Genomic DNA, 23,243 nt, shown 5'->3' on the forward strand with positions numbered 1-23,243 from the left:
ACAAATAAACACTGTGATTATGACTATAGCATTTATGCTACATTTATGGACCATAACCAAAACCAGCAATGGTGAACTGAAGAGGTTCAGAGTTTCTTCTACTCCGACCAGTGGCATTTATTAACAGGTGTTTAGTATTAGAGGTGATGCGTATACAGCAGAATGAAATATTTGAGACGAATGACAGCCGAATGACTGACTTAGCAAAAGGCCACTATTTGAGAATGTGTATTTTTTTACATTTACTTGGTCATCATGTAATGGTAATGGTAATGGTAATATTTCATTTGAACATGCATCAGATTACAATTGAGTGCATCACATAATCGGTTCAGTTCCACATGTCCAAAAGGAGTAGGAAGAAGCAAAGCTTATTAAATCCTACCCCTCCATCTGGTACTTTTACAATCAGTAACTGTTACATTTGTTCACTTCCTGCTTTCCATAAAACATTTTAAGTTTTTTTCTTTTTTTTTATCTATAAATTTATTTTTTTTAAATAATGTTTAATAATGTACCTCGTACCGAAGTACGAGGTGATATGACCATACAATGACATAATGACACATGTAATTGTGATGTACTTCCAGTTACTAAAACGTTCAAATAATAATAATAAATCCTTGCCGCTTCTTACACAATATCATTGAGTTCCAACATGGTGTCTGGAGGCGGGTTGATGAGGACGTAGGACAGCGTGTTCTGGTGGTCGTTCATCTCGTCTGTGGATGAAAAACACAGTGAGAAGTTCAGGACAGCTCACAAGGCCCTTCCTTCGTCCTGTTTGCCACCCTCCTTTTCCAACTGAGGTACCACCAAAGCAACGACAACCATGTTTAATGATGAATAGTGACCTGAACAAATTACAATGAACATAACAAACAAACATAACTAGGAGTTGTTATTATTAAGGACATTAATCAGAACCACGAGTATCCCTAAAAATATTAATACAGGAATCCCACAAATGTATTTATTTATTTATATTTTATTGCCAGAAATGACAGCCTGTTAATAAATTGGTATTATCACCCAATAATGTAGTTTTACAGTATTATAGTGAGGGGGAGTTGGGTCATATAGCCAACAGAACACCAGTAAAAAATTTTTTGCATATTGTTTATGCTGGTTTAAATTGACAACTCAGTTTTATTTTTAATTTGATCCCCTATTTAAAATATATGTTATTATTTATTATATCGCTATTTTTTAAAGTGAAAACATTGAGGTGTGTTTGCTCTTTTGTGATAAGTAGGTCCCATGTGTCTCCATGACAACCCACCTGCTTGTGGCTCTTTACAAACATGGGGCAGGAGAGAGAGAAGGGCCAAGCGTTACTGATGGAAACTGTACCAAGGGCCGGGGCCATGCTGCCTGCTGGCCAAGTGGGGACAGCGGTGCATGCGCAGCTGCAAACATGCACGCAGCATCCGCAACCGCGCAGCGCAACACATCATCATCATCACCATCATCTCCATGGCATTCAAACACTGGACCGACGCGAGCTGGTGAGGCAGGTGGTTGCCATGCCGACAGACAGCCCCCATGGCGCCCCAGCGACATACACTCACGCACAAACATCAAGAGAACATGCTCCAGCATCCGTCAGACTGAACCAAACGTAACCACAGCGGTACGGTGGAGCAGGACGCATCATGAGTGTGAGAGTGGAAGATGCCAACTTGGATCAGGGTGTTCAAACTCAACAGCAACTATCTGCTAATCCACTTTATTATTAATGAAGCATGATTATAGTGTCAACTTACAGTACAAACAGTGGACAGAAAGGTGAGGCAATTGGTGACATACCATAGACAGAGTACATATCCCCACCCAGATGTGCCTTGTTTTTAGCTCTGAATGTTGTATTTTAATGTTCTTTTCTACTCTGTTTTCAGCTTTATTTTGTTTTTATCTCACTGTTAAGTGTATCCTGAAAAACAAATAAAATGCATTATTATTATTATTAGATGCAGGCTGCACGGTGGACTGGTGGTTAGCGCGCAGGCCACACAGCTAGAAGACCAGAGTTCAATACCGCCCTCGGGCACCTCTGTGTGGAGTTCTCCCCGTGCATACGTGGGTTTTCTCCGGGTACTCCGGTTTCCTCCCACATTCCAAAAACATGCTAGGCTAATTGGCGACTCCAAATTGTCCATAGGTATGAATGTGAGTGTGAATGGTTGTTTGTCTATATGTGCCCTGTGATTGGCTGGCAACCAGTCCAGGGTGTACCCCGCCTCTTGCCCGAAGACAGCTGAGATAGGCTCCAGCACGCCTGTGACTCTCGTAACTCTCGCCTGTGGGACAAAATGAATGAATTAATTATTGGATGCGACCCGAAAGCCCTCCTCAGCTGCATCCTCACTGGGCACACCGCTTCCTAGGCCTGATGTCAAGGTCCAGTGCATCTGTTTTTGAAGACTTCACCACCATAAGGGGACAAACATGAGTGCATAAGATGAAAGCAGTGTTCTGTCTTTGTTCAGATGAGATGAGAACGGTGTTGCACGCTGCAACTATTGACACTGCACTTGAGGTAAGTAAGTTTACTAAATAGCACAGAGTCACAAAAGGCAGTTCTTTTCTGCATGCAGCATTGTACTGGCAACACTGACGGCACTGGAACCATGTGGTGTAGAAAATGGATGGATGGACAAAGTTTGACAAATCAATAATGCATATAGACAAACACCAACATGACGCATCCGACCAGACATCTTCTTGGATACAAGAGTAAATTTGTCTAAAAATGTGGCTATGTTGACAAGAAAATTGTACATAAAACCACTACAAATCCAATGAGCCCGAGTAAGCCCGGATAAGCTTTCTGTAAACTGAGATTTGGGTTACCGTAGCAACAGTGCATCACTACTACCGGCCATGATATAAGCACATAAATGCGTCCTGAAGTGTGAAGGATGGATGATGGCTGCTGCTCGGTCAGTGTGTACACTAAATGTGAGATCCAAGATGGACACTTCACTCCACAGACATGATGCGTTCTGCTCCGGTCGAGAAGCCAAACTGACGCCCTGCGGAACCTCTACTTTTTTGGGACGCCACCTCACATTTGCATGATGCAGAGAAGGCCAGAGAGAGTGAGAGTGTGACAGAAGAGTAAGAGACTGGCTGCTGGTTGAATAACTCTAGCTGGAGACGCTTCACTCCCACACACACACATGCAGTACAATAGAGTGGATGGACCCGCTAACCTGACGGCCGGGTCCCGTCTGTATACGGCTGCTCTGATATGTCCTGCAACTCTGAGCAACGGTATTCATACTGTTAACTTCACCACACATTGTGAGTGAGAAGCAAATACATCTAGAAAAGGAGGATGCTGGTGAAAGGACGAGCTCCTTTCGCCACACACTGGGACATCACCAGTCACACGCTGCACACCAGTGACAAAGTGCACACACATTACCTTGCAAATATCCTAGATTTACTCGATTCATGACATCGCTTGCAGTGAGATTAGAAACATCCTCTACAAAGCCAGAAGGGGGGAAAATAGAAGAGTCAAGAGAGAGAAAAAGAAGGGAGGAAAAAGGAAACAAACCAATCAGGCAGGCAGCGAATGCATTTGCAGTTTTAGAAAATAAATATTCACCAAGGTGAGAAGATGCAAAAAGTCAAAGTACAAAACAATAAGAAGCCATGCTTTATTTAGTGTGCACAGAATCACTTCCAAATGATTCCCCTGTCACATTACGTTGATGCTCACTCAGGAGATCTGGAGCGTTTGGGCTTCTCCCTGGAAGCAGTGTGATTGAAACAGTACATATTGAATATTCACCCAGCGCCACACATCTGGATCATGATTCTGCTTTTTTTGGTTGTTGTTGTGGAAGCATGACTCGCAAGAACTGAAAATGTGAGCGGATGCAAATGCAAGCAAATGGAGAGGCGTGGCACACTCACATGTTGCAGGGTTTCTCCAGGTATCAATATACTGTGTAACTACTGTATTATTTTTTTTAAACATACATACTCATATGTATCTATTGTAATTTAAGATTATTATGCAGTCATTATTTACGATAGTTCTACTAAGTTTATTGTGTTCCCATGTTTTGACTTTGCATTAGTGCAAATAATACAATAAAGCCACCACAAGTGCTAAAACATGTTGTCCACTATAATAACTACAAGTTCTAATTGGGGAAATCAACTACTAAAATGGTGATAAAATTCAACTTCCTATTATGAAATGTAACTTTTCAACTGCGGACTACTATAAAGTATGTAGACCCGTGGAAACCCTGAGTGTGCATGACTGTGAATGATGGCATAAAATTGTGGAGACTTTGATGATATTGATGTAGGACTGCATGATGTAAATGGTCTTATATTATTATGACCGTGTTCGTGTTGTGTACCATTATAAGACACACAGTTGGAATGTCGGGGTGATGAGGTGGTACAAATAACACAAACTGAGATTGGAGTTCCTCTACAACACAGGAAAATAAGACTATTACATTGTGGGTGGAGCCAAAGCATCACCTGAATGAACTCTGTTAATTTATACGTATGTATGGTAAATATGAGTGGATTGAAAAATGTTCAATTACTCCAGGGACTATTGTGAAACCCATAGTTACTCTTAATATGACTAAAATGACTATTATCACATACAGTGGAACATGGTTGAACACAATAAGGCTGACCTTTGTTTTATTTTTGGCTTTCTAAACAATTTCCCGCATATAAAGTAATGGAAAAAGAAAGTCAAACTGTGCAGCCAATTTATCTTAACTGTTGGGAAGGTCACAACAACATCACATTTATTACCATTGTAACACAAGTGTAAAAAGAAGTTAAGCACTGCTTAAAAGCAATGAAACTACATTAAATGAATGCTGATGTTTCACACAATGCTATATACTGGGAGGTAGATGTTTAGTGTGATCTGAGACACACATTTTTGTCATAATTTTGGTCAAATTCAACCTCAGGAGGGTTCCACTGTATAGTGATGTTCGTAAATATATTTGTGTCATTGTCCACTTTTATAAACATTTATAACATTTAAACATTTTATAACATTTAAATGAAACTCCAATCTTAAATAACAAAACATAATTTTTGTCCTAATGTGAATTATGAATGACGATGTGTAAATAAAAGCAACACCATGCATTCATTAGATCACACATGTATAGAATATATGTGCTAAAAATGTGCTATAATTTCTATTTAAAGCAGTTGCTTGACTGACCGTATCCCACGGTGGGCAGGCCTAGGTGCTTCATACGGTTCTTGACCAGCTCAGATAGCTCCTGGCGCTCCGAGCGGCGGTAGAGGTTGAGGCGCTGCTGCGAGATGCGCTCTGCCCGACTGGAGGGCTTCGTGTTCTTCCTGCTCAGACGCCGCGCCCACTGCATACTCTTCTTCCTCAGCAGCGGGTGCTCCGACTGCTCGCTGGCGCTAGAGTTCCTGTGGGCTGTCTTTTCCTTCCAGGATTCTTTGCGGTCGCGATGCTCCTCCCCCTGCTCCACGTTGATCGAGACCTGAGACTGTGAGGCATAAGAACACACTATTTCTACTGCACTATTTAACCAACATAACCATGATGTAAAGTTCAATGCTTAGCCGGGTTGATATGGGGGGGAGGGGCAGTTTGATCTTACCTGCACATAACTGTCCTTGCACTGAAACAAGAGAGGAACAAACGCACATCCAAAAAAAAAGAAAAGATGGGTGCATACCAAGCAAATTATATATTAAAAAAAATAATTCCCAAAAGTGCATCACAATTTTTGGTAATACAAATGAAAATTTTGCAAGGGATGACAGCAAAAGTCAACACAAGCTATCAGGTGTCAGAGGTAACTTGCCTCCGAAGTTGAGAACATATGCGACTCTGTGCGGTAAATCCCGATGGGGATCTCAGCACTGGAGGAACAGAGCTTTTGGAAGAGTCTGCCGTATGTCCTGATCCACAGGTCCTCCTCCGTGATCTTCATCTGGAATGGGAGACAGTTGTGTCACTGCAGTGATTTAAACACCAACTGAGGATGCTGTATTATGTTCTACTTACAACGCACAGGTACCCAGAGCCTGGTGTTGTGTCCAGACCGAGAAGAAGCCGAGCAATAGCGATCATGTAGTCCTTCACAAATGACTGTCAAAGCAGAGGGAAAGGCTGCTGTGAAAAAAAGCTCAAGTACAGTTTAGTAATTTGGGAAACACAAAAGTGGCATTGAACATGACAGCCATGCTGACAATAGAGAAAATAGAAGATTTACTTGTATTTACTTTATATGTTACTACAAATATGATCCAAGAGGAGAAAACAAAACCTCTGTGGCAAAGCGGAGACTGTGAAGTATGATGATATCATACAATATAACAATATAAGCTAGTGTTTGTCTTATTTTTGTCTTTTCTAGCTGTGTATCCTCAAATGAGCATTGAGTGACCATCGGTGCTCGACCCAGCATACATGGAATTCTAATTGGAAGAGTCAAGGATGTAGTATGCAGTGCAAAAGGCTGTTATATTTCTCTTCACACACCCATAAACCATTGTTTGTTTGTCCTACCTGGTAGAGCAGTGTATCCAGCATGCTGATACTGAAGACCCTGCCTGCTGCGAATGGCAAGCGGAACATGAATGCTAAATTGGAGCCCTTATCTCGTTCTATCTATAAAAAAAAACAAGGGAAAAAATATATAGGTTAGTCTCCATCTGGTATGGTCCTTCTACAACAGGGGTCGCAAACACGCGGCCCGCGGGCCAAATGTAGTTTGAGGCCCCCGCCTTGATATGAAAGTTTAATGTTAGTGCGGCCACCGCAAGTTAGATATGGATGCTGTATGGTATCATGTACCCAGAAAAAAATATTACGTTTGATTAATGTTCATGTTAAAGGTTAAATAACTGTTAATAGTTATCCTATTATAAGTTTTTGGCTATTTAAGTCTAAAGGAAATAACTTGAAGGCTACCGAGTTTGCGAGTTAACATGTGTCTCAAGACCCTGCAGTTGCGCAATATGTTGTAAATAAAAAAAGTATAAATGTGACTATAGTCGTGTTTTGTCATGTCTACAGGGCTTTAATAAGGCTTTGTTAATTTTAATCTGAAAAAAATAATTTGTCTACCCACCAACTATATGTGGTTTCTTAAGTTTTTATTATTTGCCGTTTTATTATTATTATTTATTTATTTATTAGTGATTGATTGATTTTCTTTATTCTTGATTTGTTTATTTATTTTTCATCTTATTTTGTGCAGAACAATAAAAATTAAGATATTTGAGAACAGTGGAATGTTTTATCAGAGCTTTTATTGTAGAAAATCGGAACCAAAGCACTGAAAAAGTTTGTATATTTTTCTGTTTTTTTTTGTTTTTTTTTTGGAAAACCTGATGCGGCCCAGCCTTGCCCAGACCGGAGCTCCAGTGGCCCCCAGGTAAATTGAGTTTGAAACCCCTGTTCTACAATATGCTTGGCTTGCTCTATGTTGAGGTGGACGACTCACCTTCTCCAGCTTGGAAAGAGCAAGCGAGTAGCAGTCCTTTGCTCTGAACTGCATGAACCTCATGTTTGATGGATGTGTGAGCTCAGTAATGATGCTGAGGCTGGGGAACAGTCTTGACAATAACACATCACAAAGGTGAAGCCAAGCAGTGCGAAATAAAATACAGCACTGTCGTAACATTCTCTCTTCCTGCTACCTGAACATAGTCTGGACATTGACAATGGTCTTGGCGTCTGCCATGTAGTCTTCTTCAGCACTCATGGTACTTTCCTTGTCCACAACCACCAAGTTGTCAGCATAGATGATTCCACACTGCAGCAAGTTGTCCAAGCTGAGCCATTAAAAGAAGAAAAAAAAACCCTGCATCAATTTAACATAATTCAACTACATCAAATGATGATGAATTCTATAATTATTTCAACACACGAACATTATGTTTAAGATTAAATATCACCTTAGCTTTAAAAACTATGATAATTAGTTAGAAATGTTAGTGTAAAAAGTCAACATTCTGTTCGAAACATCACTGTATAACTCTGTAAAAGATAAAAACAACCATTCAAAAAGTTAATGGCTTCAGATTTTCACCATTAGCTGACGTCAGAATGGAGGTTTTGCTCTCAAAGAGCCATTAAGACTGAGTTCACTAACATCTTCCAATGACTGTGACTCAACCACGTACTTATCGATGGTGCCGGCCATGAAGTAAACCATTGGGAAGCAGCAAATGGCCTCTAAGAAGTGGTTGTCTGGCCTGCGGGAAACAGGAAACATCACTGGTTAGCATCCCACATGCATCACTACTGAACCCAGATAGAGATCATGACATCGTGGGATGGGATTTCCCAAAGTAAATTTGTAGGGATGGTAGCAGCGCGGTTGCTGATATATTATTAATTAGTCATGTATTATGTATTTCAAAATAAAGAGGGTCAGGATAGCAAGCAGTTGTATGACCATGACATCTTAAAAAAAAAAAAACTTACTGGTAGTCCAGAAGAAGCACAATAGGGTTGAGCTCCTTCCGGGGTCGATAGTATGCTCGCAGTGGGACAATGAAGTTGTACAAACCGTTGCCTGCTGTTTCTGCAGACACTATAATCAGTTTGTTCTTGAAGCCATACGCTTTGGCGTCTTCAAAGCTGTTGTGAGTACAGCCCTGTCATTAGATAGGAAGTGTTAATTCGACGGAGGTGCTACATGGTGTGTGTTTGTGTTCGTCCGTGTTAGAGGACACACCTTGTCCAAACGCAGGCAGCAAAATGGAGCTTTCTGTGGAAGGAGATGGCACAAGGTTGGAGAGCTCCCGATGTAGGGAGAGTTAGGGGGGTAGCCCTTCACAAAACTGCCAAGACATAAAAAGAACAATTTAATAGTACTATCAATTAACTATAACTTGCATCATAAAATGTAGACTTATCCGAACAAATATGCATAGAGGATATAGTCACCGTTTTGACTTTACTGTATTACTGCATCACTACCTAATCACCACAAGATGGCACTGTGGTACTTTCACGCACGTGCACGAGAACTACTCTACTGATGTATGACTTGGAAAGTGCTAAAGTAAAAAAATAAAATAAAATAAAAAGAAACCGACTCACTATACTTTGATTAACAAACAGGTTGGACTAATGAGATTTTATACACCTTGCAAAACATTTACTCTGATGTTTGCCCACCTAAATGAACAATTACAATCTATGGACACAATCAAAGAGCCATTAAATGTTCACTATTATGCAAAATGTATTTTTTAATCTAGTTCTAACAGTAATAGTCCCAAATGTCTGTTAATGACCACCAAACATGAGAAAAATCTTGTTAAAACATGACTGAAACGTTAGCGATTAGCTCACACAGCTATGCTAGCATTGCTAATGTTTGTGCCCTCCTGTGCCTCCTTAGTTATATGTTGTTGAAAACACAATCATGGGACGTCTGAGACCTATTTAAAATAGTTAAGATATGTGGCCTTTAAAACCTTAAAAAAATCATAGTAGTAATAGTTTGCAGTATGTTAGCATGAGTGATATTGGAAAGGTACGTGTGCAAGAATGGTGGTGACCTGCTGAAGCCTCATGACCACTGAGAGAGTGTATGGTGAACTACACACATGATGGAAAGTGCTGACCTCCCCTGCATGCCACACCATGTTCATCATTGTCACGTCCACCCCATTCACCATCATGACACACTGATTACATGTCAAGTTCATCTATCTCCCTTTACGGCCGGAGAGACATCAAGTAGGCGTGGGAACAGGTGACATCAATCCTTAAGAGAGTCCATTATGTTATAGCGAGGCCTATTCGGAGTGAATGATCAGACGCAGTGGCTGCATCACCGCAGCAGGATTTATTCACATCTCACACGGCATCACTTACTCAGACCCAACAGAACCCTCCTCGTCTGATTGATTGGTCTCATCCTCCGATTGGTCGCTGAGGAGGTCACAGGGAAGAATGGCAGAGGAGTCTGCGATTTCCAGGACTGGCGCGATGCTCGGCCTGCGGCTTCCTGCGCCGTTCTCCGTCGGCAAGGTCAGTTTGCCGGTTTCCTCCGGGGGATCGGGGTTCTGGAGGTCGATGGCCACAGTACCTGAATGCAACACAGAAGACCATATCTAGTAAATTGGATCCAAAGGGGGTTGGATAGTCTTTCAACAAGATGATACAGAGTATAGCATGTAGCATCGGCCTGCACCAAGGAGGTAATGATTTCATAACCTTAGGCTTTGCTTGTATGCAGCATCCTGTTGCAGTTTTTTTTTATCCTCTTACTCATTTCGTTTCAGCGGTTGTTGGTAAAATGCTTTATAAATAAAGTTGTTGTCATATGGTAAGGTAATTATAAACTCTTACTTTTGTTTATGCCAGGGGTTTTCAAAGTACATTCAGTCAAGACAAAAGAAGAATGTTTTGTGACATTTTCTGTTCATCCCTTATCATCCTAGGAACTAAAATCAATGCATATTGCCTTTCGACATAGCTTAGGCTAGCCTAGCAAGTCTTCCTTTCAAGTCGTTGGGAGTCTCCCACTTTGAAAGTGGGGTCAGAAACTAAAATTAAAATTCAAGTTCCATTAAAATCAAATCAAAAATGTTCCTCAAAGATGCAGAACTCTATTACACTTGATTTCAAACAAAAAGTACTACAACTACAAATAACCCCACACCAGTGTTGCTTGTGCACCTCAATTGTCCGCCTTTTTGTGCAAATCAGAAGCAGCATGACATGCATTTCCCAACAAATGTGCCACTGATATAACAAACCAGCCATTTTGTACAACGACGTGTGATATATGCACAACACATATATCAGATACGTACATGACATTGTTAATACCATCTGCTAAGTCGATTAGTACACTTGTGTAGAAGGTGATATGTCATGCACAAACTTACCATACGAAGTGGCCTGATCAACTTTTACAGGTCAAAGAAAAAAAAAGCACAACACAGTAAAGTCAGCCAGGAAAGTAAAAGAAACACGTAAGGAAAACAATCATGCACAACTGTTAGCATAAAGCGCTTGCAGCAGCCATTCAATGCCATTTCGAGTGAGTAGACATCAACATCTTTTCATGAGTCATGTACTGTATCATTCCTTCCTGCTCTCACCCATGCTGGCAATGATGCTGTGCACGGGCAGCCGGGAGGGGGCGTCGTATAGGCCGGTGACGGGCAGGCTCTTGTTGTGCTTCTCTTCCTGTTTGAAGATGAAAGCTGAGTTCTCCTCCTTGGTGATGTTGATGTAATAGCAGGTGTCGGTGGCAGCCATGATGTGACGGGGGCCGGGGTTTAACAGGATGCTCTTGTTGTCATCCCGCCTTACGCCGATCAGACAAACACCGTACCTGGCAGACAACCAGAAAACCGGTTTATTAATGCATGAGGTACTCCTGCAACAGAGGTGGATGAAACTCCTTTAAAAAAGCTTTATTATCTTTGTAAGGTAGTTGTAAATTATACAAATGTTGCATTGCATTTAATTTGACTGTGCATAAAGAGGTTTGTGGCGACTGTATAATCTGCTATATTGTACAATGTACACCCGTAGAGATTTTGCTTACTTCTTATGAGCATGGAAAGAGGCGTAAGTGAAGCTTTTCCCATCATACTCTCCAAAAAACTTGCTGTCACACAATCGAATGTGGTAGACTTCGTTCCCGGAGCAGCGTCCGTACATTCTTTGCCACTGCTCAGGTGACAACTGTCCTTCCCTGTAGAAGTAATAGCAGAACAATGGATCACATGGATTGATTTCTGTACAATAGTAAAGATGGGAAATTAAGTGCTACTATATATTCAGCAATCAGTTTTCTAAGTCATTTAATTAGCATTTCTGTTTAGTCCTGTCATGACAGCAGAAGTTATACGGTCTAGCTTTAGTGGACTGCAGATAAGATGTATCGGTCACCTTGTACAGACTGTGAGACCCAGCCAAATTTATAACCTAACTAACAAGGAACAGTGGATGGTTTGCGTTGACAAGATAACTGTATGATGTGTTAATACTCTGCTGATGCAATGAATATTTGCCATTGATCAACAATATATGTGCATAATAATGAGTGTGGCTTCTAAAAGACAAAACACTGGCAGGTACAGACTATAATCCTTACAAATATGTACAACTAATCACAGTTGTCAGAGCACACCAGTTAGTTAAGTTGCAGTTGACATGACATGAGCATTAGTTCCACCCCGCTTGTCCTCATTGGAACACAAAACAATGCAAGCAACAGCCCCCAGTGGGATAAGTTAAACAGTTGTATGTGAAACTCACTGTCCTCTGGAGGTGTGGACGAGGAGTGTGACGAGGGTGGACATGGCCGGGCACACGCAGTTCAGTGCAAGCATGGCGTATTTGAACTCCTCCTCACATACTACATGGTCTGTTTTAAATGGGATATTTTTGGTAGACATACATATATTAGATCTCAGGAATTGTTAAGCAAATATGTCAAGATTCTTGATAATTTAATTGAATGATGATGTCCCAAGACTTTTGCCCAAAAAGTGTAACAGAACCTTATGTACTGTACTTACCAGCAAATTTAACATGGAATTTGTTTTCCGGTTTGAGAATCTGGACATAGAGAGGACAGTTGGGAGCAAAGTCCTTTGCGGCCCAAGCTCTCAAAATAGTCTGATGATCCTGTGGGGGAACATTTTCATCAAATTGTAGTTAAAATCACAAACTTTTATTGAAAGACAAAATACTGCACATTAAAAGAATGCTAAAGGGGACCTATTGTGCTCACTTTCTACCCTTTGTATTGAGTTGTGGACTCCAACAGAGCAGCTACAAATGATAACCCGCAAAGAAAGCTTTCTAGATCTTCCAAAATCTGCACCTATTCCAGCTGTATTTCCTGTTTTAAATTATTCCACCCGCCCACTTCTGGGCACGCCCACTCTGTTGTGATTGGTCCCACTTGTACAGCTAACCATGCTGCCTGTTGGATGTTTGGGAAGTGAGTAGTTAAGTCATTTGATGCTTGACCGATGATGCATTTATGGGTGAGCAGAGGGATTTTGTATTCAATCCAGGATGAGAAAAAGCGCCAATGCAGTGATTTTAGGGTGGGAGTTCTGTGTTGATATTTATGGATTTTAGCAGTTTTTATTTATGGATATAATGTTTGGATGCCCTTGCCTGAGAGTCCATTGAAGGTGAACTAGAATATAGAAGAGGAGCGGATCAGGTGACGGGTGTTAACAAGGAGTTCCATGGTTTTGTAGCTGATAAGGTGGAGGACGTTATTGCTCATGAGTCTGAGCTACAGAGGGGTTTTGGGGCAGTTTTTATGTATAGTTATGTGTCATCGGAACAGCAGTGAAAAGACAACCCAAGTTTGTTGATGATGCGGACTTCAGCTCACGGAAGAGGAGGACGTATAGTGTATACCAGAAAATGACAAATACGGGTGTAACTTACAGCAGCAGTTCGGTCACCCTCGTTCCTGCTGCTGAGGATGAAACAGGCCTCAGCATCGTCCATTCTGTAGCATTGCAACACAGATGAAGGCAGAGTCAGCTGTACCTAAGACAGACTATAAGCTATATTCTGTAGAAGCTAAAACAAAGGTATTGCGGTTACTGTATATAGTATTTGTAAGGGATTATCGCTGGGTTTGCAATATTTGGTATGAAAAAATTAAGGTCGCAAATTTGTGTTAAATTATAAATATACTCACAAATATAACAAAACATTAAAAAACATACATTTCCATATTTTTGAGAGTTAGCAGCTACCCACTTGGCTCTCATCAGGTCCTGGTCTTTGAGAGCTGACCCTTGAAGATAGATGACCCTCTGAGACCATAGAGGTATCTGGAGGATACGGCGAACTTGAATGTCTATATCAGTTGGACACAGGATCACCACATAATAATCCTACAAAACAGAGGACCATAGGATCACTGACTTAAATAGTGTGTACAGTCCAAAGATCCAAAAAGACAAGATGTGTTCTCTCATGTATACCTGTAATCTGGGGTGAGCATAGAACTCATTGAGAAAATCCATCAGCAGGTCTATCTTCAGTGAGCTGACACACAACACCACATGCTTCTCTGTTTGTGCTCGGTGGCGACTGTAGTTTCCTCCCAGTTTTTGGCTCTCCATCCACAAGTAGGCTAGTTCTTCAAACTGAAACAACGAAAATCAAATACATCACAACAAAAGAAGCTTCGTAATAATGAATAGTACTTCTGTTCATTTCAACATTCTTACCTGCAACGGGAGCACCACCAGCGCCACACAGATGAGGATGACCACCAGCAGTTGCGAGGGCCAGATCTGTGGCGTAACATCTCCATAGCCCACAGTGGAGAAGGTAACGATGCAGAAGTAGAAGGAGTCAAACAAGGTCAAGTTCTTTCCAGCCCTCTCAAGGTGCTGGATGCCACATGCTCTGCAAAAACAAAAGAAGAACTAGGGCTCTCAATCGATTAAAATATTTGATCATGATTAATCACATTTCTTGTCCGCAGTTAACTCAAAATGAATCACATTTAACCAGAACCACAACCATAACCATTAACTATAATGAGTGGGGAAATCTCTTTGAGGGAAATTCGAGATTAGATGTGCAACTATAACAATAACTTGATCAATTTTTTTTGGATTTTTTGGATTTTGGAAATATGGGCCCATCCATCCATTTTCTACGCCGCTTATCCTCACTAGGGTTGCGGGGGTATGCCTATCCCAACTGACTTCAGGTGAGGAGCGGGGTACACCCTGGACTGGTTGCCAGCCAATCACAGGGCACATATAGACAAACAACCATTCATACTCAGATTCATACCTATGGACAATTTGGAGTCACCAATTAATCTAGCATGTTTTTGGAATGTGGGAGGAAACTGGAGTACCTGGAGAAAACCTATGCATGCACGGGGAGAACATGCAAATAGACAGAAATTATTAATTACATTAAAGTAAATTTTATTTGATTAAAATACTGTTACTATCAGTGAGAAATCCCCCAGTTTTTGAATGTCTAATATGAGCGGTGATTTGTCCTACTTTGTTTGATGGTCTTTGAACGCACCATCAACAGTTCTCCCGTGCACAGATGGATGTATTTTGGTTGTATAAATATACAACAAGAACCAACAAAAGAGAACAATAATTCACTTTGGTGAACATTAAAAAAAAACAATGTTAGACTGAGTACTTTATAAACTGAAAAAGATTTGTGTTCTTACCTTTTATTATTATTCTACCAGCCTTCTTTTGATACCTAAAGAAGTCTGGTATGTATATATAATCCTCCATGCTGACAGTAAAATTCATTCACTCATTCAGCAGAGCATGAAAATACATATCTTGACTGCATTTTCTGCTAGCACTAAGTGGTACAAAGTTCTCTTAAGTAGAATGACGATTCACTTACCCAGTGAAGACCAGACACAGTAAAGTGCAGATGAGGATAAACACCTGGTTGAACATGGCCGAGTGAGTCCTCTGAATGGCACGATGGAAATCATTCTAGGAGCAGGACACACAATCAGTTTATACAGTATGTGGGTATATCAATAATTATTGTTAATAGTTGTTCCTTTTAGTATGTACTGCATGTCTCCATCTCTCCGGCTTGTTCCTGTTCTAACTCCGAGTGCCAGTCTGCTTGGCACCAGACAAGGCCATCTGCTCAATGGCAGGAAGCACTTCCTCTAACAAGGACACCTCTGATTCTTATGACATGTTCTATCTACATAACAACCTGGATGACCATGTAGTATGATGTACTTCACATTAAACAAAAATACAGCTTACTGTTTCTTTTTGGGACGTATATAAGAACGTCAACATGAAAGCAGCCTGAGCTACTATGCTACTATGAATGATAATAAACGTAATATGGAAGTAGCAGTGTGCTAGGCGTTACTTGAAGCGTGTTAAATGATGACAAAGAGTCAGATAATGAGGCTTACACATTTGGAAGTGAGCCCTGAAAAAAGCTTTGGGTTACTCTGAACCCTGAGTTCTACTGATGTCAATGTGAGCCAGACTTTCTTATATGGGTTGTAAAGTGTCTGCACCCACTAAAAACAGACCAATGTATTTGGAAGTCATTGGGAGCGCTTGGGAGTGTGACCAATCACAGCGAAGTGGGTGTACCTAGAGGAGGGCCGGGGGTGGAGTAAATTAGACAGTTTAGGTGAAAGGCAGGAAATCCATGAAAACACTGCAGAAAGAGGTGCAGAATCTGGAAGATCAAAAAAGCTGTCTGTGAGGGTTATTGTGTGTAGCTGCTCTATAGGAGTCTCCAACTCAATATAAAGCGCCAAACAGAAGCATAATGGTGCTTTACACACTCTTCAAACCCTGCAATCCAACCTACTTTGGTGTTGCCAGCATCACTGTCAGTGAGTGACGTGTTGATTTTTTCAAGTTCAACTGTTGCCGTGGGCGTTAATAATCATTTGACATTTGATTGGAGTTTTGTCAGATTAAAACACGTACTGATGTTTCGGACTTGTCCAGAACCTTAATCGCTTTTATCATTAACATCATCAACGTTACCAATGGCAGGGTCTGTTTAGAGCAGGTGTCCGACTACAGTGCACCATGGCAGCCACAGCAGGTGGTTCCATACGCTCTAGGGTGTACCCCGCCTCTCGGCCGAAGGGGATAGGCGGCAAAGAAAATCACGGATGGCTAGAATTTCCTATTTATGTCTCTGGTGGGTGTGTCCTCTGTGGGAGATCACAGTTGGCTTGCTGTTGTTACTGTTGCCCAGCGTGAATGACCATCCTGCATAACAAGAGGTCGGTTTCCAGCCTGGTGGCAAAACAGCTCATTAGCGGCCACTCTTCCAGTGGAATGAGACAATCTCTGGGGAAGAGATGTCAGGACTTTGTTGTTCAAAGTGATGTAGTCATATAAAGTAACTTGCCATTTTTATTAACCAATAGGTCTAGTCTTTATTAAGAATTTATGGTCTGTTAAATTGCACTCCAACAAGCGGCTGGTGAAATATGCATTTCATATCAGCAAACAGAAGCCGCAGCTGGTTGCACACAGGGTTCTTTAAATTCAAAGACATGAACACACGTCTTGCTTCTGTCACCAAGCCTTCTAATCTCTATTCTAAACAAAGACTTAACTGGGCTAACTTGAACAAATGGTATTGGATGAGCGAGTACACCACTCTCTATATCTGTATCTGTTCACCCATCTGAATTATCTGTATACGTATCTGTCGCTGGAGTGGACGGGGCATAAACCAGAGGTGGGCGTGGTTTGACTGAAAATGGGTGGGATTTATATCAGTACATTATTTTAAGTCTGAAATTGACATGGATTGATCAGAAGGTGCAATATTTATTATTATTTCACGATATGTGTTCTGTGCATGTGTATAAGCGATCTGTAAGACTTTTGTAAGACTGAAGTTGGTGATGTGTGCATTCAAGCGAGGTTTGGAAAAAAAAAAACACCACCAGACACAATGAGTTGTTTGCAGCTCTCTTGTGAAATGCACCGCCTACAAAACAAGTTTAGGACGCGCATACTGCAACAGGTTGAGTGGGGTGTAATATACGACCATAGCCATACAGTGTTTGATGCCGGTAATGTGCAGGTATTCCTAATGTTGTGGCCAGTCAATGCGGCAGTCAATCAGTTATGTTACCACTGCCTGTGCAGTCGTTATAAACGAGTATCTGACACATCCCTAGTATTCACTGTGGAAAGCCAACTCATTTGCTGCCAGCATCAGAGGAACACACACGTATGTTGGTGGAACAATGTGTTTTGGTCTAAAACGTATACTTACAATCATATTTTCCAGGGCCCCTTTGGCTAACCAGCAGTTAAGAAAAACAGGAACAAATATATTTCTTAATGGAGGCCAGAAGATCTGAAAGGAAAAACAGAGTGATATTACGAGTCAATGCAACTGATCACCATCAAGAGAGCACGTGGGAGGTAAATCAGTCAGCTGTAGGCTATTTTCATCCTTCAGCTGAATAACAAATTGATTTTGAACAGAATAGGAAGGTGCCCCTTGTAACAAGCAACACCCAAGGAATGTCTAATCAATTAGTAAATTACTTACTGTGATAATAAATGGCACTGTATTGATCATCTCCAATATGAAGGATATCTGGAATATCTGCTCCCAAATGTTGCCCTGAAGAGGAAATTGATTAGATGTCAGCAACATTTATACTCACATTCCAATGTATGGTAGGAATAAAAACACCCCGCCTGTCATTATCATAAAGTTCACCAACAGAAAAAAACAACATGGGATCGATGAGGCGGAAAAGCTGAAACAAACAAAACGCACACAACCTTGCCAAGAAGTTACGCAGGTTCAGGGAAAATTCAAAAGTTAAATGAGTACTTAAGTTGTTGTAACTTGCTGTCAGAGACATTAAGGAACTGGACAAATATTGCCTGCACTTAAAAAACACAGTGCCCTCATGTCCAGCTTCTGAGCTCCGCGGCACTAGCGGTGCCTCTGACAAAGTGTGTCCGACAATGAGTGCTCCTTCTCGGGCAGGTGAGGTTGGAGGAGCACTAGCAGTGCCAAATCTTTGAATTCATACAAGTCTTCAGCAGCTCCTAAACACTCCTCAATTAGCTTGCCAAAAACGTTATTAATTTATTATCAACTCCTACAACCGCTATATTAGGTCACTAAACAGACTGTTTTGGCTGGAATCACAAATCCAAGGAAATACAGCTGGAAAAGGTGCAGATTCTGGAAGATCTAGAAAGTTTTCTGTGTGGCTTATTGTGTTCTTTACCTTGTAGCTGAGATATGTGATGAGCATGGTTTCCAAGAAACTGATTAAAGCCACTGTCACCTGAGATAGAGCACAAAATAAGATTGGTGAAAGCTTGGAAATGGCAAGACTTGCTGCTCTCTCCTTGAATCTAACAGTAAAAAAAGTAGATCCAATTCTAAAAATTGGGTACAAATTATATATACTCACTTGTATGCCCCACAAGGGATCAGGTCTGGTAACCCACAAAATCAACTTCCTTTTAAAAAGAGTGCATATGAAATCTAAAGTCAGTAGGGACAATGAGGCTTGGTCATTTTTTAAAAACAGGAACTTACCAGTGGATTTCTGGCGACTCTGTTGATGAATTTGGCCAGCTAGAGTTTCTAAAGATTGTACTGTGGTTCAAAAATAGAAAATCAAAATTATTGATTCCCATGAATCAATAATATAAATAGATTAATGGTGTGGTGAATGACGCAACTCTCACCATGGATTGCCATTGGTGTCATTGGGGTTGTCCAGGGTGACTCTCACTGTGTAGAGGACACAGGTGAGAATCTTCAGGGAGAAATTGAAAAGGCGGATCCTCAAACCTGTGGAAAGACAACATTTTCTGTAACGACTAATTTTCCTCAAGACAGCAGATTCCAAATCCTGAAAGAATAACACAGAATAACACCAGAGCTTTCCTGGGATGAATACTGCAGCGCTGCACTTGCAAAAATTAAAGGGATAGTTTGGATTTTTTGACATGAAGTTGTGTGACCCCCATCAGCAGCATAGTGTATCAACGGTGACTTACCCCCACTTAGTCTAGTGCGCCAAGTTCTGGTCTGGTTTGGTGTTGAAGAAAGTAGTTGAGGCTAGTTGGTGGGTTCAGAAAAGCAAAACCGCTGGACACAACAAAGTGAGACCTTACAATCACTCTGTGTTGTTTTCTTCTCTTCCTTAGTATCAATGTGTGCTCCGTATGTGTTTCACAGTGCTCTCACTTTAGCTGTCTTGCGTCGCAACATTCTTAATCCCCACATGTAAAAACTGTGACCAAACTGACCAGAACTCGGCTCATGGGATGGAATGGACTAAAAGTCACTGTTGATGCACTACACTTTCTTTACCAGAGGCACAGTCTAAAATTAAAATTTAACAAGCAAACTAAAATCCACCCTCTGCCATCTCTGTGTGGAGTTTGCATGTTCTCCTCGTGCATGCGTGGGTTTTCTCCCGTACTCCGGTTTCCTCCCACATTCCAAAAACATGCTAGGTTAATTGGCCACTCCAAAGTGTCCATATGTATGAATGTGAGTGTGAATGGTTGTTTGTCTATATGTGCCCTGTGATTGGCTGGCGACCAGTCCAGGGTGTATCCTGCCTCTCGCCTGAAGACAGCTGGGATAGGCTCCAGCACCCCGTGACCCTTGTGAGGAAAAGCGGTAGAAAATGAAAGAATGAATGAAGAAAAAACCCCCCAAAAAAGTCATAATAGAAAGTCTAGTCTCGTCTAATAGAATCTGCAGTAATTTTGCAAAAATTAATGTAAAATATTAAGAGAAAAAAATTCTAACGTGAAAAAGCTGCTGAAAAAGCTTAATTTTTTGATTATATGGCCCTGGTGGAAAAAGTTTGGATGCATCTGTTCATGAGAAACTTTGCTGTAATTGCTCGAGGGAGGTGCTAGCTCCACGTGTTATCATCAATGTTAAAATGATCTGACACAAGCCACAATGTTACCTGCTGAGCATTGATAGGGAGCAACCTGCCCCTGCAGCAAAGTGACATTTTCATTTAATTCTGTTATCTTTCTTAATAGTGGTGTCACAACACTGACAGGAAAAAAAAAGAGAACAAGCCCAAATGGACAGCGATGGTCTGCTCATCCTTGTATTTCCTCATTAGAAAAATCTGCAGCTTGCCACTTTCAATGTGAGGCCTAATAAGAGAGTTAATGTAATCACCAAAACCACATCTGAACAGAAATTGGATATATCATCAGTGAGTGTACTTTCCTGCACAATACTCTGCTCATCAGTTCCGAGCATCTTACCATTTGCATGATCAGATATTGGTGGTGTAGTGCTGGGTGTACTTACTTGACCTTTGGTTTTTGATGAAGAAAAGCTTCAGCCTCTCCTTGAAGGTGTTTTCGTTTACGTAGAACTCCACCTGAACCCTGCGGGAACAGTCACATTCTCTCTGAAATGTTTATATTCATAAAAAGTTGGTAAGTGAAGCATGTCAGGATGCCGAGTGTTCACAACACAACTTCCATTTCTTCCTGTACTCCCCAAATACCCTAAAACTGACATGGCATCAGTGCAGACAGCAGCTGAGCTACAATCACGTAAATTAACCCCAAACATTTCTCCTGTTTACAGTATGATTACTATGCTAGCCACAAATTGCATTGATATATAATAATATACCTCCTAGATATGGTTTTTAAGATTATTAGTGCATCATATAAACTTACACATTAGCATCAGGGGAGTTCCTGAATGGTGCTACTGTCACATAAATGTGAAAATGCTTAATGTCGGCCAAAAATATGTATACTTTGCCTAAACATGCATTTGTTTTTGACTAATAAAATGCTGCCGTCAACCACAAACCAGTGATGATTTATTAATACATTTTGAAAAGGTGCAAATTCCAAACTCAATGTGACAAAGGACGACTGTAGTATTTTTTTTAATTACTTTTTAAGTCCTTGGGGACTCATTCTACCTCTCTTTCTTTACCTCTTGCGGGTTTCACAATAAGGTTGCCCAGAGGAGTTAGGTTGGTAGCGTAGTAAGTCTGCTTGGTGTAGACCAACTTCCCAAAGCTGACATCATGTTATTCTTCTTCTTTTAAAAATCAATGCATATGAAACAGCATCCATAAATGAAGGCTGAAGGGAAAGCACCTGGTGGACCAAATGACCATTTAAGCTGGGATGATGATATCGTAGGTAGCTCAAATGAATACCGATTATGTAACGTAGTGTCCTTATGTCGTTAATGAACACAGAGGGAGTTATTAAAGGAACACAGAGCTGACAAAAAGAATACGTGAGGGCACAACAGAGCTGTGGAGAAGATGAGTGAGCGGAAGGGCAATTGCAGCCGCCGACATAAGGAGTCTGAGTAGGAGGAAGGTAATAAGAAATGCAGCATCCCCCCGCTAATTCCCCCCTTGCATCTGAGTGGGTCGGTCGCCATGGATACAGCTTCCAGAGCAGGAAATGCTAAATCACGTGTCTGTGCACTTTCAAAACAAGGAATTAACCTCAAGATGACATGCTCTAACCCACAGTCACCATTATCACAGTCACACAAACACATCGCTGTGGGTAAGGCATGAGAACAATCAGAGGCATGGACTTTGCTTGATTACATGATGGCAGAGATTTGCAGGTGAGTCAGAGGATCAATAATTGATATGCTCCGGGTGGTCTCTGATGAAAACAGATGTCACATCGGACACAGGTGAGAGTGGGTCAATGTTTACCCAGCTTGCCTACAGCGGCGTGAATGTTCTTAGACAACACGCTACAACTTGTAATGCGACTCCAAAATAAACCCACATCTAATAATAATTGCTGTGATGTCACACTTTGTTTGAACTGGCTTATACACTGCGCCTCGTGTTTGTTTGTCTGCGTTGCTGTGTGGGCGGGTGAGATGAGAGTAGTAGCACAATGCCTCCAACAATAAAACAGCGCTTATTGTTGTGTTATGTTTCAAATGGGCTATCAGCAATAGGATGCATCAATGTGCTTATTGGCTGTACAGCTGAGAGTGACAGAATGGGCTGGAGCCAGAGGCAATCAAACGCACTTGGTAGGAATAGAACGGAGTGAAAAAAATCTATATAGCGAAACCCTGATGCTGAGCCTTTATCCTGGTCTGCACCAAAAATGAAGATTATTTCTTTACATTCCCTAACTATTCACACACTTCTATGTGTAACAAACAAATCACAATTAATCTTAGATATTCCTTGATGGAGGTAAATACCTCATTGTGAATACACCAGCAGGGATTTTGTCCATCATCCCGAAATTGTTATTGCTGAGAATGTATTTTATTTACATCTCACAGTTGCCATCGTGTTCACAATTACCGCAGTAATTAAGGAGTCCGACTGCTGCTGTTAACAGCCACTGTCTCACAGCAAGACATCACAATTCGGCATGATCACAAATTGAATCATCTCACAGTGCCTTGTATGCAGTATAGAATAAAGTTTCATAGAAACATTTGCAGGCACTGGAAGTCACCCTAAAACTACGCCTTTCTATCATGAATATTCACTAGGCTGTATTGTCGTTTGTCATGTTCAGAAACTGGCCTAAGTCCACACAAGAAGCAAAAATACTGAAGAGGGAACTGCATAGGTTTGCTATAATCATCAAGAATGGAGTTGGTTGTCCAGCGGCTAAAGGAAAAATCAACAAAGATTAATTTCAGAACATAGAAAACACAAGAAGCAAGGAGCTCTGGTGAA

The 23,243-nt window shown here is 41.1% G+C and overlaps 1 protein-coding gene across 24 annotated transcripts in view; it reads right to left on the reverse strand.

The window, feature by feature from the left end:
- The window catches only part of LOC131127929 (potassium channel subfamily T member 1-like), a 50,881-nt gene that overhangs the window by 3,249 nt on the left and 24,389 nt on the right, over positions 1–23,243 (reverse strand). For 11 of the 24 annotated variants that reach the window (XM_058070324.1, XM_058070320.1, XM_058070327.1 and 8 more), the window contains 31 exons: positions 20,846–20,925; positions 19,243–19,348; positions 19,091–19,150; positions 18,963–19,011; positions 18,774–18,833; positions 18,077–18,151; positions 17,795–17,878; positions 15,407–15,501; positions 14,239–14,419; positions 13,990–14,154; positions 13,763–13,899; positions 13,442–13,505; positions 12,550–12,658; positions 12,287–12,395; positions 11,571–11,720; positions 11,119–11,354; positions 10,903–10,923; positions 9,884–10,097; positions 8,733–8,838; positions 8,480–8,652; positions 8,176–8,247; positions 7,690–7,824; positions 7,494–7,605; positions 6,554–6,655; positions 6,050–6,133; positions 5,847–5,975; positions 5,640–5,660; positions 5,228–5,525; positions 3,431–3,493; positions 3,216–3,266; positions 638–722 (listed from right to left, as the gene is read on the reverse strand). In XM_058070324.1, the coding sequence (XP_057926307.1) occupies positions 638–722; positions 3,216–3,266; positions 3,431–3,493; positions 5,228–5,525; positions 5,640–5,660; positions 5,847–5,975; positions 6,050–6,133; positions 6,554–6,655; positions 7,494–7,605; positions 7,690–7,824; positions 8,176–8,247; positions 8,480–8,652; positions 8,733–8,838; positions 9,884–10,097; positions 10,903–10,923; positions 11,119–11,354; positions 11,571–11,720; positions 12,287–12,395; positions 12,550–12,658; positions 13,442–13,505; positions 13,763–13,899; positions 13,990–14,154; positions 14,239–14,419; positions 15,407–15,501; positions 17,795–17,878; positions 18,077–18,151; positions 18,774–18,833; positions 18,963–19,011; positions 19,091–19,150; positions 19,243–19,348; positions 20,846–20,925 (3,426 nt within the window). The other 13 variants (XM_058070317.1, XM_058070330.1, XM_058070331.1 and 10 more) reach the window with 11 other exon arrangements.

Source organism: Doryrhamphus excisus, chromosome 4 (assembly GCF_030265055.1).
Source record: "Doryrhamphus excisus isolate RoL2022-K1 chromosome 4, RoL_Dexc_1.0, whole genome shotgun sequence".
In the NCBI taxonomy this organism is placed as follows: Eukaryota; Metazoa; Chordata; class Actinopteri; order Syngnathiformes; family Syngnathidae; genus Doryrhamphus; species Doryrhamphus excisus.